At 36.2% G+C, this 19754-nt stretch overlaps 1 protein-coding gene across 1 annotated transcript in view; it reads left to right on the forward strand.

Moving 5' to 3' along the window:
* LOC117432083 (protein kinase C-binding protein NELL1-like) overlaps nt 1-19754 on the forward strand; it is a 130553-nt gene that overhangs the window by 66185 nt on the left and 44614 nt on the right. Inside the window, exons 13-14 of the mRNA XM_034053533.3 lie at nt 8302-8427; nt 17992-18114. Of these exons, the coding sequence (XP_033909424.3) occupies nt 8302-8427; nt 17992-18114 (249 nt within the window). The remainder of the gene's footprint in view (nt 1-8301; nt 8428-17991; nt 18115-19754) is intronic.

Below are 19754 nucleotides of genomic sequence, written 5' to 3' on the forward strand. Positions count from 1 at the left end.
TTCCCTTAGAGCACCCAAGTAAATATTTAATCACAGGTTGTCTAAAGATATATAATGTGCTGTATATTTAAAAATAGCATACCTATCATATAATTTTATTATGCACAGTAATTTGGAAACTGATATTGTTTTAGCTTTAGAGGAAGCTCTGCCCATATTGTTTGGTATTTTATTGCCATAGCATACAGTTGTAGATAATTTTTTCAGAACATGGATTTTGTTTACAGTAAAATAAGATTACTTGGTAGTGCTCAGTATCAGGAATGAGTATAAACCTTAAGAAAAATGATTGTATTCTAAATGCTATGTAATAACTGTTTTAGACCAGAATGATGGTTATTTAAATACATTTTTTTAACATACTTTTTTTTCTAACATGCACTCTTTTAAACAGTTTATATGTGTACACGTATAGCACGTGTGTGTTTTATAGGAGGTATTATTATGGTAGAACATTATGCTAGGGTTGTATTTGAGGGTTGCATGTTAGAAATGAGGTGCTTGTTGTACACATGATTGGAACTAAAGGTTTGTTTGTCATAAGTGTTATACACAGAATGTACTTTATGTTCTAAGCAATATGGTAAATATGGCGAATAGGATATAGAGGGTTTCCCAGTGGCTCATCTAGTAAAAGAGTGTAAGCTAAGTCATGCAAGCATGCCTAATATGATATTGTAAGAACCTGGACTAGAATTTGATACGGAATGTATTCTCTCTCTCTCTCTCTCTCTCTCTCTCTCTCTCTCTCTCTCTCTCTCTCTCTCTCTCTCTCTCTCTCTCTCCACACAATATCCATCTATATCTATATCTATATCTATACCTATCTATCTATTTATATATATATATATATATATATATATATATATATATATATAGGGTGATTGGCAAGTAAGTTTACAACATCAACGCACCATATCATTGATGTGGTAAACTTACTTTCTAATCACTCTTGTACACTATCACTGTGTATTTCGTTAATAATTGAATATGTCATTTTTGTCTTTATTTTTTCAAGTACTGATATCAAAATTCACTGTTTTAAAAAACAATCCACAAAGAAATTCTGTAGGGGAATCTAGAAAGCCTTAGACCAAATGTAGCTCAATGGGAAAGTGCTTTATACAAAGCTAAAAATACATCCCTGATGCATACAGTATCAACAACTGGCAGATGCCTATTGCAACATTCAGTCTTTATGTAGAGCTGATTTAAGTGCATCTTGCCTGAAATTAGATCTTGCTTTCTAAAATCTACTGTGAGAGCTAACTGTCAGCCATCAGCTATTATTACACATATTGTGAGTTTTTGTATTGCCCAGTGTAAAAGTGTACTGTTGGTTGATTTTTATTATATAAACCTTTGGGTAAAGTTGTCAGGAGCCCATGGTTTTGAACTCCGGCTCACCAGATGCGTGCTGACCAACGAATACAATATCTGAGATGAATGTGAGGCAAGATATGAATGTGTATGTGCCAATGAGAAATAATTGAATAAAATAAGAGAACATGTTGTTTTCAACTTGATGCAATTTAAACTGTTTAATGTGTCTAAGGACCAAGGAAAGGGGAATTTATGTTGACAATTTTACTGTTCAGGGAATATTCGATTACCAGTTCCGAGTTCCGAATGACACCACAGATTACTTGTACTATCTTCATTGCAAGGGTGGATTGAGGTAGAATGAAGTGAAAGTGCTCCAATGGTTGGTTATTTTATATAAATATGTGTCCCTCAAGTAAAACTGTCAGTTATAGTATGTCGGGTGAGTTCAGTTCTCCTTCCACTACTCTAATTGTCTCACAGCCAGTAGGTATTGGCCAGAAGTAACTTTACTTTAAAGATATAACTTTCATGAATGCAGTGTGCTTCTGAACATAACTGTTTGTCATATGGTGGGAAGCGCAATGAAAGCGGAGTTTATATGCTTTCCCTTGGTTCTTAATGAGTCGTGTCCCCATGTTATGTTGTTTTGATAGGCTTTTAGCTTTGTCACACAGCAAGGCAGTGAAATCTCACAACCTTAAAGCTCTTGAAACTAGAAACATGACCCTGTTTCCTAACATTCTTTACAAAAAGGACAGTAAACCAAAAAAAAAAAACCCTTCAAATTTGGACCTTCTAACTGAAGTTGGACTTTATTTAGACTACTGTGCTCTGCACATACAGTATTTGTTACACAGTGAAATTCAATGCATGCCAAGTCATCTGTTGCTGTGTTTTTTATTGCATTGATGTATGTATGATGGAGGGACGGACGGATGGATGGACACGACAACACTGATTTTGATGGAGCAAGACCAGTAGTGAAAACTAACCTATCCCAAGGGGCGGGTTCTCCTGAGAAGGCACACATGCCTTATTTTAATTTTGAGTCAGGTTAGTAATGAGCTGAATTAATGATGCCACTTGATTACTTTGGTTGGGTGTGGTCCAGACGGAAGTTCAACTTGAATTGTTTCGTAAAAATAAACAAAAAAGAATGCTTTTGATGGATTGAGGTTTTGGGAAAAAGGGATGTTTTGATTTTCCAATTTTCACAGTCTGTTTTTACCAAGTTTAACGTCTGTACTTGCACATCATTTTTAATATCTTTCTGTTGACCTTTTTCAATGAATTTTAATGTCTGATGCTCTCTGTAAACAAAAATTCAGACAAACTTTGTCAGCTTGAATACACCTAGTTCCTTTATTTTCCCAAGCTAGAAGAATTTGCATGCAATTTTTAAAGATTGATACTGCATATCATTTTCCATCAAATTATTTTTCAGTCCTTAAGTATTCCCCTGAAAGTGGAGGCATCAATCATGTATTTTTATCACCCAAGGGAACACCCTAAGGTGATCTGTAATATCTCAAAGGTGACATGTAATCTATGCCCATAAATCAAACCTTGAGTTGAGTAATTTCAATTTGTATACAAGTTAGAATATTCCATTGTATCCGTGGCAAGAAAATTTTGATTATTAAACAGAGCATAGATTTCTAATAAGAAAATGCAATTTCTGTCAGAAATTCAGTCAAGTGTAATGCAACTCTAGGGTTTTCAGGGGACAGCTGGGGGGAGCAGAGTGTCCTATGGTTGCTTGGACTCTAATCCTTTTGAAAATCTGGTTACTAAAGCCCCCTGGCAGTTTGCTTTATTTATTTGTGTGTTGTGATTACGTTCATACAATTAGGCAATATTAAAACAACAAATCACTTTTATGATCAGACAATATTAAAACAAAGGATCAGCTCGTGAAATTGTATCTTGGCCTCCTTTTTAATGAATAGTAGCCGTACTCCATTCATCCCAAAGAGAATTTCATCATATGACATCTAATATGTGTTTTCACGAAGAGATAGTAATACTAGGTCAAGTGTCTGGCATTTTTTCTCTACTGATCAGCAGCTGTTTTCATTGCCGCAGACAGTCGGTTGGCAGTTTCTTGATCTCAAGATCAGATGTTCCTTCATCCTTGCAAAGGCAAACATAGTTGCACTGGATCTAGTCCCATAAGTAAGAATGAAAGCATTGTCTAGGTAAAAAAAAAAGAAAAAGAAAATACGCTAATATTAGTTGTGTGGCCTGAAGATGTGTCTTAAAAAGAAAAACACTGATATGCAACACATTTACTGTATGAGATTACCAACATAAGCAGCATCTAAATCAACTTCTTCTGCAGTAATCGTCAAAGATGAAAGTTTACAGTAGCTTTATTAAACAATACGGGGTTGATTTGATCATCCTACACCAAGCCGGACGAAACCCCAGCTGGATTTTATGGGATAGTTTACATCACTGGGGAATCTCACTGGTGTTCATCAACCATCTGTCCTGGGTTATCCCAGGCTTGCCTGTTTAAAAAAAGTGCTTGATGCAATCTAGGGTAGATTCCTTGGTACTGAAAAATGTTAATGTAACCACGTCTAGAGTTCATGCTTTACATTCAGGTCAGCTTTTTATACCGTAAGATGTGGTGTATAAACTCACGTACGTATAAGTCACATGCTGCATTGAAAACAGTACAATAATGTTGATAAAAAGTCAAAAATGCATTTTTACATAAGGCTCAAGGACCTTGAAATTTGAACACAGTGGTTTAGATTCAAGCAGATTAATCCTAATGGCATTCTTATTCTGCACAGTGGCCACTACCTGCTAGATCATTTTCCCCACGGATAGTTTAATGCACTTGTGACTCTTAAATGTTGCTGTGGTGATTATCTGGAAGCTAATGCCTGCTGCGTTGGATGTTACAGCTAAATTAAATGGAAAAAATATTGGACAATTCATTCTCTATGCTCTGGTTACTACAGTCTCTTCTGCTAATGAAACAGAAAGGATAGCTATTCATTTTATAAGTTTCCTTGCCGTGTTGTTATTCCAAAACAAATTCCTTTTTCCAGAAGATAAGCAGAACTGGTTGGCTGAGGGCAGTCTTGAATTCCTTATTTGCTAAGCAGTTATCTAAATACCTGTCAGTCAAACACTTACATAATCCCCAAGAAAAATCCATATTCATACCTTTAGTAAACTGTGAGGTTATCCCATTGTTTAGGAAATGGCCCCTGAACCCAAAGTTTTTAGAGCAGTCATTTGAGATTGGCATTTTAATGGCCATTAAAACCCCTGCATTTTTTTTTGTTTACATTTACATTTACCTACCATTTACTGTTGATGGAATGTAATTGAACTATTTTAACAGTACACCTGTCTCCTTGATTTAATTTCACATTATTTCCATTACTCAATTCACCTCCTATATCCTGGCTGCAGGCGGTTTTGATTCATTATGCCGGCCAGCTTCACGCTGTAGGGCTAAGTAATTATAACTCTTAGACACTGCCCCTGCTGGGATCATAGTGCTGAGCACGCTGCAAGTGGTACGCCCCCTACTGGAGGTTGGCAGGGATAATCCAATTTCTAGCGTATCTGGAGAGTACTTTGGGAAAGTGCTTAAGAAACATGCCAAACAAAGAGCATGTCTACTATAAAGTACTGCTAATAACTATAGACAAGTTATGTTATTAAAAGGTTAGTTACAATCAAAGAGACAATGTTGGTTGGTGGCTAAGCAAAAATGCATTCGTTTCAACAGGTACTTATAACAGTAACAACAATACTTGTATTTTTGTAGAAGACTTTTCAATGCAAGGCACAGCAACTGTGCTGCCGCTGGTTGGCCACTTGCTGCAGAGGATGAAATGAATCATATTGGTCAAGTAGATGTGAAGGAAAGCAACATGCCTCTTTGCTTAATTCACAGTCCAGTCTGTTTTAAGCTTCTTGCTGCCACTTAGGAGGTATTGCCAAAGCGGAACATGTGCAATCAATTTTCTTTCAAACATGTTGCCATAACATTTCTACATTCCTAAACTCCCACATTATTGAGCTATTTGCTATAAGCTACTTGCTAAGCAGTTGACGGGATTAGTGAAAGTAAGAAAAGGTCGGTTTGTTATAACTGTGTTTCATTAGACACACAGATACCCGTGACAGTATATTGTTTGGATAACATTTGCAAGAAAATAACAGTGGTCCTTAAAGGCATGCTTGATTTGCAATACTGATTTACAAGTGAGTAACACAATAAAAAACACAGGTTATCAATATATTTAGTATGTCTTCCAAACCCAAAATGAAGAATTAGGTATTTCTGTACGTTTAATAAAACAACTGGATGGTTCCTTATAAAAGTTTACCACAATAAAAACATAGCTAAATGTAATAAAGCACAGTAAAAGCATTGTAAAGCATAGGTAAGCATTGTAAAGCCGAGAGATGTATGGTAAAGGCATAGTATAACCATGGGAAAACTGCAAAATTACAGTGTAAATTAACCGTGGTAAACTAACATACAGTAAAGGGTCTGACCCAACTTAGTGTTGATCAGTGTGACCCAGGATTTTGGGAGCATAGCTTGGATTACCTTTTGTGCAGTTTGTACATTACGCTGAAATATATTCGTCCTATAGCATTTCTCTCTTAATTGATTTATTATTACATGAAAAAAAAATGAAGAGGATTATTTGAATTTTAAGGCCAGCTTATGGTACAATATTCTGCCTTCTCAGTATTCTACAGGTTTGAGCAATAGGACTAGTCTAACAGACGTGTGCAACTGGCCCCAGGAGATCATGAAGAACAAATGGAAATTTGACCTCTCGGGCAGTATCTAAATGCTTATTGAATGACCTATGTTTCAGCCACTGCATCTCCCTCTATGTTATTTTGAATATGTATTATTCACAGGTGCTTCCTGGCTTTTGTTCTGGGCGTCCTATTGCACGTTCCATAGTGTAATAGTGTAATTTTTTTATAGCTCTGGTATGTATTATCTGTGAAGTTCTATCTGTCTAAAGGTTGGTTTGTTCCATCTGCAGCTACGGCCAAACATTTTGCATCACCCTATATAATTAACTAATTTTGCTTCATAAAGTCAAATGAAACCTGCTGAATAATGTTACGTTAACATATTGAATTACATAGCACTTTGTAGTTTTCCATATACTTAACAAAAATCTTGACAAAAATTGAAAAATGTGACTTTTAGAAATCTAACATGAATTCCCAGGGGGCGGTGCACAATTGGCCAAGCACTGCCTGGGTGGGGAGGGTTTACTCCCCTTGTGGCTGACTGGGCTCCTGCAGGCCTGCCTGTGTGCTGTTCAGACCTGCTTGATCCAAAGACGCTGTAGTTCTGTAATGGCTCCATGGCGGGCTTGCAGTGTGAAAAAAAGCAGATGGCTGATGCAAGTGCTCGTATTCGTCTCTCCCGAGTTAGCGGTGAGTCGGGTTGAATAATTGGGCATTCCAAATTGGGAGAAAATGGGGGTAAAATCATAAAAAAAATATGATATCTCAATCCTAAAATTTGAGGTGATACAAACCTTTGGCCGTAGCCGCACATGTACTTGAAACTGCATTGATATTGCTGTGATTCTGTACAATAACTGTCATTGAACAGTTGCTATTCCAGTAATGAATAAAGGATGGTTTGAAATCTGGAGCTTTCTAAAACACAGTACAGAAGGACAATAAGATGATGTAATTTTCCCTGCATCTTTTGTTCTGTGGTTGAATGGGAAATATATGACTCTCTTCATGATATAGTTGCCTAGATGTATCATAATGAAACTATGCAGGGCAAGATGAAACAGCTGCATGTTGAAAAATTGCGGCGTATGTTACAAAAGGTTAATACATTTTTTAGATAATATCTAAGTTTAGATTTAATGAGAATCCTGTGAGAAGAATTATTTCTTTGTCTCTTACTTTGCTTTAATATGCACACTGTGCATTACAAAATGTATAAACTCTTTGATCTTGAATCATTTTGAAGGGAACATTATATATACAGTGTACTCAAATTTAAGTCACCCCTGAATTCAAGTTACACCCCCAAATACAGACACCAAAAAAAAAAAAGACCCTGAATGCAAGTCACAACTCTCAATGAAAAAAACACAATAATTAACAGTTAAATTACTTTTTAATTTCTAGGTGCCAGCAGGGAACACTGTATTACTGTACATTAAAGCATCAGAGTATGTCACTTACTATATTATTATTATTATTATTATTTATTTCTTAGCAGACACCCTTATCCAGGGTGACTTACAGTTGTTACAAGATATCAAATTATTTTTACATACAATTACCCATTTATACAGTTGGGTTTTTACTGGAGCAATCTAGGTAAAGTACCTCGCTGAAGGGTACAGCAGCAGTGTCCCCCACCTGGGATTGAACCTACAACCCTCTGGTCCAGAGTCTGACAGCCCTAATATATATATATATATATATATATATATATATATATATATATATATATATATATATATACACCCTGAAAAACAATGTATAAGTTCCCCCCCCCCCCCCCCCCCTTTTTTTGAGACTGCAATTTATATATGTATGTTACGGCCAATGTCCGAAGTCGACCAATGACATAAATGGCCGGGCATTGTTGCCGGGCAGTGCCCAAGAGCAGCAGCCAATGACAACATTGACCGGGCATCGACGTCATTGCCCAATTTTGTCGGTCCATGTTGTTATAAAGACCCCTGTATATTTTAGAATACTTGATTGATGTCATTTGCCGAGTTTCGGACATTGGCCGTAACATATATATATATATATATATATATATATATATATATATATATATATATACACACACACACACAGCCCACCGGTACTTCCCTCATCAATTAACATTTTATATCGAATAGCTATCTCATTTGTTCAGGTCATTAATGACTGAAGTTGTAGACAGATGGTGTTTTATTTACAGTGTTACTTTTGTTTCCCCAGATATTGATGAGTGTGCAGCAGAGATGCATTATTGCCATGCTAACACTGTCTGTGTTAACCTCCCTGGATCTCACCACTGTGACTGCATCCCAGGGTATATAAGAGTGGATGACTTCTCCTGCACAGGTAAGTGCAGAGACTTCTAAGTAGATTGGGATAAAAAAATAAGTTGTGCATTGCTGCTGAATACTGAACTTACCTGCAATGTATTCATCCATTAGTGTTGAGACTAATGGATGTCAAGTTTGTTTTTGTACTTCTCAGTACATGCCTGTGGTCTCTGCAGCAACAATATCTTAATCATTATTAAATTAAATTGTTAAATTATTTGCTGTGATTTTAGGTTCGTTTTTCAGTGATTTGCAGAGCTTGTACAGAATTTTAGCATGTTTCTAGATTTGGTTCATTGGGCAAAATGGAACTGTGCAGTCTCTAATTATTCCCTTCGTGGGAACATATGCCCATTTTTCTGGTCATCCAGTTATGATAAAACTTAAGATAGGCATTCACTAGCACCTTGTCAGAATATAGCTCTGGTGAACTAATTATACATAATGTCTGACCTCTGATTGGTTATGCTAATGTACAATACCTCTTGGGAACTGTTTGCCTGAATTTGATCAGCATGGATATTTGACTAGACAATGCTTTTTTTTTTTTATCACGTTACAGATTCTGATCAGCATGCTGAACAAATCACTAATCTGATCAGGGTCCAGTCCCAAATGTTTCAGATTAGCGAGAGTCTGCTGTTCTTATGAAGACTAAAAAAGATACAGTTTGATGGTACTGAAAGAAAAAGATTTTGGTGCATCAAGATCTGCATCATCAATAGGCACACTTGCCATCAGTAATTTACTATTGTTGCTTCAGACTTCATCTTGTAGTTTAACTAAACTCTTGCAATCTAGAAACATTTAGAACTCTCTTCACACATGGCAATAGCACATTATTCCCACAGTAGTTCTGTACTCCAGGATTGTGCTCAAGTGTACTATTTCCTTATCAGATGTCCTCACCTCCCTTTGGCCTGACTGTTTTATTGTCAATTAGTTGCTGTTCCTCTGGATCGTTACACTTTATAAGTGTAGTCAAAGGTTAATTGGAGTTCACAATGTATTTTATTTTAAAATGGTCTTTTCTGCTATATTTGATCTATAGATTTGCATGTCATGTAATTACCATATGTTTACATGAATTTCCACTTCTGTTTAGATTCACGCTCCTGTAAAGGTCAGGCCAGAAATACTTTCATTCTCATAAAAATAAGTGTTGCTTGTTAAACAGACAGACAGCATAGATGGTCTTCAGTGAGTTACAGAAAATTAATTTCATCTAGGGTTTCTGTGATGTCATAAATTACGAGACCGAAGGTCGAGTAATATATAAACTGTCACAGTAACCTGAGATGGAATTGTTTTCCTGTAACTCACTGAAGAGGCCCATCTATTATTATTTTTAGAATACATGGATACCCTTGTGATGCTAATATTAAAGAAGACGAGGTTCAGCAGTAAAGTTTGTTTTTTTTAAACGTAGTGTTTCAGTGCTGTACAGACATTCTATGTCGTTATCCGTTTCTCTGAGATACGAATGTACCAGCTTTACATCTTTTTTTTTAATGTACTCTCATTTTGTTGATCATTAATGAACATTTCTGTACTGTGGGTGTTGTCGAGTGATTGAAAATGAGACATTTTGTGTTTGAATTGAAAGTGATGGTCTCAAGGAGTCGAATGGTTCAAAGTTTCCTCTAGAGGAATTATCACTTTTTGGATCTCAGCCTTCTTACTGCAAGTTGCCAACACTGAGGTACTGAAAATAAGTAGATATGTAGAAAATAAATCAAACAACCTTGCTTCACTAACTGATGTCTTTCTTAGAGGAAAACACGAGGCCTGCAAAGTGATGGTAATTCAAACTAGGTTAGGTTTACTGGAATAGGTTTGCTAGCTCTGTGTGTTTTAAATATGCCTACATTGATCAGTTATTTAATAACACTGTAGATTTAGTGCTCCCATGGTGGCAGTCCTAGAATTTCATTGCCCATAACCTGCTGCCTCCTCCTGCTCTCTGATATTGAGGGATTTTTTTTTCACCACACAGCTTGAATGGCTTTTAAGTTCTCCTGCAATTTATAGTGTAAATGCAATCCCTTTTCCTGTGTTGAAAAGCAGACTTCCTTAATGTAGCCTGTCTCAGAATGGGAAATGTCTTGTAAACAACATTGACAGGTTTATTTCACTCTTAAAAGACAGACAGCATCTTAAAAAGCTCACCAGTGACACTGACTTAAAAATGAGTCAGAAGGCAAGAACAGGCAAGTCTATGTGTCTCTGAGTGATTCCACTTAACTTTGCTAATCAAAAACCAGGCATCCTACTGTGGCTGAAGAAAATTAGCTATAAAAGATGGTAAAGAAAATCAATCCTCCTCCAAAAAAAAAAGAAAGGCTTTTATAACTGTTATAGGAAAGAGTTTCTCCTTTGAGGTTAGATCTTATGAGAAACTCTGAATTCATGTTCCCTTTGACAGGGGCATAGTGAAGGTGGCTGTCTGTCTGCACGTCCTTCATTTTACAGTGTTAGGTATATCCTGAGAACCACTTGTCCTATTGTGATGAAATTCGTGAAGGACCTTCTTTTGCATACAATATTGAGTGTACCATAATCTGGGGGTATATAGTGCCTGTCATCCTTGCATGTTCACATGTGTCAAGAACACTGCTTAGGCCCTTGAAAAGCAAATTATTTAATTAATTTGAAAATGACCAGATGTCACACGAACAATCCAAACTTCAGGGTATGATAAGAACCATGAACATGGACCAGAATGACCCATTGGGTTGGGCTTGCTGTAGTTAGTTCCCTCACTAACATGAGTACTTGTGTATTTAATGCTACGTACGTAAGCCACTGTGAGCTTCAGTCTTGGGTTCCCTGATTTCTGGAATGTGACTTCTGCTCAGGAAACAATTGATCAGATTACATCAGATTTAGACATCAGCAATATGTATTAACCGGTTAGTTTAGATAGTTTGTTGTAAAATTCAAGTTATATACAAAAATACAATGGGGCAAATATTCAAAGGTCTTGCGAATTTTCTCATCTTTCTCGGAACTCTGCTTGCGTTGTGAATGTTTTGCGTAAAATCACAAGTGAGTGAAATATAAAAGAGTTGCTGAGAAACTGCAATTATCGCAGTGCTGCGCAAATTAATAAATTAACATGAAATCAACCGCAACTCTCTCTCGAGGTATGTAACCATCGCAGCTTTTTGCAAAATGAAGACGCATTATTTGGGCTTGACGACGCACAGCCCCAGCACCCCTTCAGCTATGAAAGATAAAAATGTCATTAAATGTTTTGCTCTCAAATGCGTTTTCTTACAATTCTCAACACAGTTTTATCCATTCTGCAAGTTCTTGCGTGTGCTAAACAGAGACAGTCCACTGGCTGTGAAAGAAGTACTGCGACTCTATTGTCATTTTTTATACACACGTGAAATAAGCTTACTTGATTTGAAAAACGTCTTGAACAATACAAGCAAATTCCTACACTACTTGGTTTGATTGAATGAGTAGTACTCATCAAGCTTCAATATGAAAGCTGAGCATTAATTTCAATAAACAAGTTTTTAATGAAAACAAATATTGTAGCCTACTTCACTAAAGTGAAAACTGGCTTCTGTTTTCTTTAAATACCACTGCTTCCGATTATACTACTGCTTAATAACAGGAACATTCACAGCGCTGATAACGGTAGATATAGCTAGATTATTACTACAGCGCGGACCATGGGTCAAACCAATGTTTGAGTAGGGTGCGTGTATTGTTTTGGTTTTTTTTTTATCAATGTCAGCCTTCTGGAGTCATCTGAATGCCTTTCCGCTTTTTATTTCATTTCAAACCTTTTAAATGCCAAACCATAACAAAACATAGAATAATAGTGCATATACACAGAGCAAAAAAAGTGCAGAAAATACATAGTTGTCCACCTAGAAACAGAGATTGTCCTGAAATTATTATTATTATCCAGGGCGACTTACAGTCGTAAACAAAAATACATTTCAAGAATCACTGTACAAGTATTAATACAATTAAGCAATTAACAATTAATACAAGCAAGATAAAATACAATGACTTCAGTTCTATATAATGCAAGTTCTTGCGTGCGTTAAATGACTTCGGAAATACTTCCTCCGAAATAATTAAGAGGAGTGTAACCAGTCTTAAGTGATTTCCATGCAACATAGTGATTTGCGAGCAAATTAACTTTAGCTCGTGGTGGTGAATTTGTGGGGTTATTCATGACACCTCCCCAAATTTGAGGCAAAAGCACTTGCGAGAGAACAACCATTTTTTGATTTAGAACTTCAAAGTCTTCGAAAGGCTGTTTTTCAATACAGATTATGAATATTTTAACTGACTGCAGTCCCTCTGGCTAATTCTGGCCCAAAACAGGTTACAGGTGCCTTTCTAGAATATTAATACGTTTTGAGTTTTTGCTCTTTAGAAATACAGTGTACAGGTGGTACAGGGGGAAGTTCAGTGAGAGCTACTGAATGAACAAAAGCATGCCTAAGTGCAGATGGGGTCAAGTGACTAAAAAATAGAATGACTTCAATATTATGAATTCAATTAGTTTGGGCAGTCTCAGTCCAGTCCACAGCTGATTCTCAACATCCCAAAGCAATTCCAATCAGGCACTGACCATTACCCAGTCAAGGGAAACAAGGGCAATGGGTATATGGATGAGAATGTAAAACTGATGGAATAGGACATTTAAATAAACGTTTTATAACAATAGTAATATAAAAATATATTATCCCTAAAAAAACATTTGTATTGCCTGCCATTGGAACTCCAATTACTTTAAAGCAAAAAGTATATCAGTTTACAATGTACAGTACAAAGTACTGTATAATATTTATTTCCATAGGTAATTATCTTTCAATATACTCGGTTTATATGCAGCTGTCCTGTAACACAGTGCAATATATGGCTTGCTACAGGGAGATTGATGAGTTCTTCTAGAAGGGGCTGCAGATTGTAGTAATGTATTAGCATTGCATGTGTTACAAACAGACAATGGAAGGAAAATATTGAATTTGGATAACAGCATTTGCGTTTGTTTTAATTATTATTATTATTATTATTATTATTATTATTATTATTATTATTATTATTATTATTATTATTATTAATCATTTTAACTTACTTAATTTTAAACTTGCCCTTGCAGATCCTTGACAGATAGACTTACTAAGCATGTGCTCCTATGAAGGTGTAGGAGTATTTAAATGAAAGTTCTGAGCTGGTGTTTTGAGACTTTCATTGTGTGCTCGTTTCTTTTACAATACCAGAGGTTAATACAGCCAACCGGAAACGTCAATACCTACTCAATCATTCTGTAGACATGTGTCCTTGTTAAAAAAATTATTCAGTGTAACAAACCCGTTGTGTTTATATGGAGCCCTTTTAGAAGTGAAAGCTGGATCATGAGTTTGGCCTCACTGAGATATGGAACTTATTTTTTTCCCCTGTCATTTTGAGTTTACATCAATTCAGTAATCCTGTACCTAAATTTAGCACATTTAACAGGGGCAAGTTAATAATAAAGATACAGTCTCCGACAGCATATTCCTTCTTATCTTCTGATTGTTCAAGCACAATCCTGAGATTACTCCTTGCCGTAAGCAACCATTAAAGGCTTGTCAGTGACTATTATATTATCTATTATTTTTTGCTGTTTGATGTCAGCATAGGTCTCTTTCTAATGAGACACAATTTAAAAAATATGTATATATAATGTTAGGATTTAGAAGGTAGGTAGGAGTAAAAAATAAATTATGCTCAGAAAATATTCATGATAAAAAAACGAAAAGCCTATTTTTCACAATGCTAAACTAAAAATGACATCTTGACTCTTCACAGCTTACCATTCTTTCACTTGCTTGCATTGTACCACTGTAAACCGTTTTAAAACTGCCAGATCCACAACTAGTTTCACAGATAAAAAAATCTTGTCTCCTGAAAGAGTTAAAGCAGCCTGTGAAAGGTAAATTTGCTAATGCTTGCTTTAGCAAAGAAAAATATAATTGAATGTAATTTAATGTAATGTAAATGTGTTACTTGTTTCTGTAGCTTATGACGGCCGTGAATTAATCTTTTTTTCCCATTATAAACACTTTCCTTAATGTAAGTAGCAGTGACACTTTTTAAATTGCTATATTAAATTGTCTCACCATCAACTTATTTTATTCATGTTGTCAAATACATTCTGATAGGTGTTTAAGTATTAAAATAGTGGAAGACAGTTGATATAATAATTACTGGTATGTACACTATAGCAGACAAAAAGGGAGACACAGGACAAGTGAGAGAAAGAGAAGCAGCAGTAAGATATACCCCTTACCTATACTTCTGTTTTGTGTAAACTACGCTGTGTTCCCAGTGAGAAAATAAATAAAACCCTTTTTTTTTTTTGGAACCCTTGCATCGCCCTGAATCAATACAAGTGCAACATTACATTAACAACAACAACAACAACAGCGAAATATGACCAATAGATGTCACAAAGAATCCCGCAGCATGAAGCGCATTTAACAAAACTGTATTCGAAATGAGATGTTTATCATTATTATTATTATTTCAATGTTTCCAGTACTGAAAAAAGTTACACAAGTCTACAGATCTGAAGGGACTAAATGTAGGTGTACTATATAGTATTTAAATATGTATTATGCACTTAAAACATTCATTTATGTGATATTTATATATATATATATGTGATGTTTTTATATATATATATATATATATATATATATATATATATATATATATATATATAAATTACAATTTAGTCTTCAAATACAATTAGAAAGCTTTTTTTGGTCTCAAAAACAAACGCACATCATATCATATAGTTCATGTCAGTGCAATAGGAAACTGTAGATGGCTTTACCTGGCCGGTAAATTGACATCTTGTTTAGTAAAAGCCTCTTATTTTGTGAATGACATTGACGAGCAATTAGACAAGGTACAGGAAAAGAAATCAATCAGTATAATGAGAGACTGGACAGAAATAGCCTTCATGGAGTAAAATGACCCTCACAAGTTACATCTCTGACAAGCAACGTCTTGTTCCAGAAGGGCCTATTAGGCAGCTGGTTGCAAAAAGTTGCATCAAATACCCTGACATTTAAATGCAGAACAAATAATTACAGTCTGTCAACCGGTTTTAAATAAAAACTATTTGAAGCGTCTCAGCATGAGGTCATACAAGGATCATTAGATCAGAAAGATGATACAGTTTCCTGGCACAACCATGCTCAGTCCTGGTCAAAGACCTGCAAGCATTAGCACTTTCAGACAGAAGAAGTATGATTTGACTATGAGTAGTCTTAAGGAATTAATGCCACAAACACTGCCTCACATCTATTGCAGTAATTGAGATGCATGCTGAATTTTAATGAGGAGAGAAATCTTTCTAATTGGGCGAAGATTATAGTTTCAGAATACAATAATTTCAGCTGTCTAATTTGGCCGTTGAGTCTTTGTTTTGTAATGTATGCAGACTCATTTTTGATGTGAAGTAGTAAAGAGGTCATCTTACATGCACTGCACCCTTCTAATTAGTTACCTCTACAGACTGCATTAACAAAGGAGGAGGCAATGTGGCACTGACAGCATGCTTCTGGTGATTTAGTGCCTGGTAAAGTGGCTAATCCTGACTAGGAGGGGACTGAAAGCCTTGTACTGGATTACAGGTGTTTTAAAGTAAGCATACAATACTGTTGTCTTTTTATCGTTTGTGAACTGTAGGGATTTATTGGATCTCTTTTAGACCAGTACAACGGAGGTCTTAGTATTGGAATCATACTCGTATAGTATGAATGTTCGTAAACAGTATTTATGACAGTAGAAAAAGTAAAACCAAAAGCATTTTATCGGATTTTGCTATATACGTTGAAAACAATCCCTATTGTTAATTTTTCCCCAGTTCTGTTAATACCAGATGATGTTCTTGCATGAAGCCATACGACTTTTTCTAATGTCAGTTACCACTGTGCACTGTACATTGAAGTAAAGGGCCAAGGTACTCTTTATCTGCCTTGGATTCAGTCTATTCTGGGCTGTGTTTACATAGAGGTTGTGGCAGAGCTGAAGCCCTGCACATGTAAATAGTGTGTATTTGTTTATTTTTAAATAAAGTTTGTTCAAATTTAAGTTTGAGCAAGATATGGCAGGGTTGGTATTAGAATCCCTTTCTGACAAGACAAGGGGAGGGAGGCCAGGCGTTAATCGATTTACTGATTATCAATTAACCCTGGCCATCTGCCTATAAGAGGAGCTGGAAAGCCAGTTCTTTGTTCTCAGCAAGCTGAAGGTGAATCGTCTGGGAATCCTCAAGGCAACCAACAAACCAACCGGCCAACCGACCAACTCCTCATCACTGTGTGTATAATGGGATCATTGGAACCAGGATTGCCGAGTGTGTAAACCGGGATTCTAGTGTTTAGCATAAGGGATTCATTTAGGGGGTTTTAATCCCACAAAAATATATTTGAGTGTGTGTTAGGGAGAAGGTTCCTGGAGCAGGACCATCCTTATAGTGGAAGCAGCGCTTGACCACTCTTGGTCAACTTTTCTTTTCTAGCTTTGTTTTGTAACAGTGTTTTGTTTTGCCTTTTTGTGTTACACTTGCGGTATGTCTGCCCGTGCTCTACTGTCACTGGTACTGCCATGTGGGTTATTTTATATGTAAATAGAACCTGCGCACCTGTGAGGCGTGTCAACCACAACTCCCATGTCTCTCATGTTTCACAGCTGATAATCCACACACCACTAATACAGAGATCCAATACCCTCAACTGCCCTTCTACCATGTCTAAAGCATTACCTTTACACTGCAGAAGATCAAGTACAGTACACCAAGCTAGAAATAATAACAGATGTATCCTTACCATAGAGCAGCTGCAAGTGATAGATTTAATGTTGAGGCAATTGCACAAGGTATCACAGTAGGAACTCACTGGGGGGTAGTAATGTAATATGTTTCATACAATGTTCAGAGCTGGTTTTCTCTGTGTCCAGTGTAATGTGTTGTGGACTGTTACAGTCACGTTTCTTCTTTCCCTTCTGAAGCAAAAAAATAACCATCATTACAGACCAAATCTGACTGGACACATTCATTAAATTAACCTTTCATTTCATATATTATTAAAATGGAGGAGAAATCGTTTACTTATGTGCTCAGTTTGCAAGAGGGCTTAATAAGTGCAACTCCCAGACTACACGTTAATAAGGAAGAATTGTTGGGAGGCTTATGTATTATAGTTCCTACATATTGATCAGAAACATGTCAAACAGTATGTTTCTCCCCTAGATGTATCCCAAAATGAGTGTGGGCCTTCAGGGCAGGAATGGCTCTTGAACAAGACAAAAGACAGAAAAAAATAAATAAAGAGCTCTATTAAAATGATCTAAAAATAGGAGCTGTATTGCATTAATTATTACTACTGATAGCACAAACACTGTGATTTTATCCAGGTCAGAGGTGTTCAATATTACTACTGTTCATGGATCATTAATATGGGGCTGTGTGTTATTTATGTATTTACATTTTTATTAAACTTGAAGATCAGCAGTTTAGACCAATCACCTTTTACTACTTCTTCCCTCACAGAACATGATGAATGTGGAAGTGGACGGCACAACTGTGATGAGAATGCAATCTGCACCAACACCATCAGAGGACACAGCTGCACCTGCAAGCCAGGATACGTGGGCAACGGAACCATCTGCCTAGGTAGGTGTGCTACTTGCAAGCCAATTAAACCATTTTGTTAAACAGTGCTGAAAGACTGGGAAGATTTAATAGAGACACGTGTTCAAATTAGTTGCAGGTGTATGTTGGGTCTTCTGAGAGAGCTGTACATTTTGGAAAGTGCTTGTCACACAATTTGAAGGTTGGATGAACTAAACTAGCACCGATTTTAGAAGGCTACAAAATATATTAAATTAAATATAACTGAGCATTGTGTTATGTTGAATTTTTTTTAAAGCCCTGTTACTTTTTGCATATGTTTTGTAACATAACATACATGTATGGTATGTATAAAGTGAGATGTCAGTCTGTGCAATCACCAAATAATTTAACAATGCCTGCTTTCTCCAGTTTTATACATACGTCTATATTTTTATATTTCTGGAGTCTATGGCCGCCACCTCTATATTGAGATTAAAACCATTCAGAGGTAGTCAGACAGTGCCTGAAGCCCAATGGAAATGATAGAAAAGGAGAATTACCCACAAATAGTCATGCTGTACATTCACATTAATCTTCTGAACCCAGGCACTAGGGAGATCATTAATATTACTACTGTGTGTTGAAGGGTAACACAACTGCCCTGTAAATCAAACAAAATGGAGTAACTCTGAGTCATGTTCTGAAGTATTTCTTAGCTATTTAAAATAATCAAGATTACGAGATTTAGTCAACTCTTGTTTTTTTGGGGGGGCGGGAGGGGGGGGGGGTGTCATATTTATTTTGTTATCCCCTGCATCATCCAGAAAATGGCCAATTTATGTTTAATACCTCTCAAATTGGTGGTAGGATCCATATTGGTGAACCTGTTGGTTTAAAAGCATAGAGGTAGTCATATGGTAAATGTGAGCATCCTATTATTGGTGTCTTGAATTTTAACCTTATGAGTCATGCATAAAATATAAATATATAAAAAATAAAAAACAGAATCTGTGTATCCAGTTATATTGCAGCCAGCAGGTTCCTGGCTTCTAGGAAGTGATTAAATCCATTGTTATTTTGCCTGCAGAAGAAAGAAAAAAAACATGTTGTGGAAAGATTTATTTAAATCAGATTGCAGAGGAGGAATTTGACTTCTTTGACTTGTTAGTTTTAACCACAAACAAAATACCTTATTTTTCATGATGCATTTACATTACATTCCTAGAATTATTATGCTTCACCAATCCTGAGCTAATTCTGTAGCTGTGCTACAGTAATTGCTGTGCTGTGGTTTTGATTTAACAGAGGATGGTCAGAATGCAGTCAAGAAGTATTCTTCTCGTTTCGTTTGTCAGTTTTCAACTTTGGAATTCTCTACCAATTGCAATATTAACTCCTTATCAGTGATTGTGATTAGGAAATTATCTTGTCAAGACCATCAAACTGGAGGGGAGTTGTAGGGAGGTAAAACTTTAAACTCTTGATTAATATAAAGTCAAAAGAGTCACTGTTGGATGAGATGGTGACGCTTGTTGAGAAATAGGGCTGGCGGATATCAAGCCCTTTTTCCTCTTTCCAATTTAGGCAGTTTGCCTTTAATCCAGTGTGGACGATAAAGCAATTACATAAACATCCTCTTAGCTACAAGCAGTGAACTAGCAGAGGAAGTTCAATTAAAACATAGCAGTAGATTATAGATT

Source organism: Acipenser ruthenus, chromosome 27 (assembly GCF_902713425.1).
Source record: "Acipenser ruthenus chromosome 27, fAciRut3.2 maternal haplotype, whole genome shotgun sequence".
Classification (NCBI taxonomy): Eukaryota; Metazoa; Chordata; class Actinopteri; order Acipenseriformes; family Acipenseridae; genus Acipenser; species Acipenser ruthenus.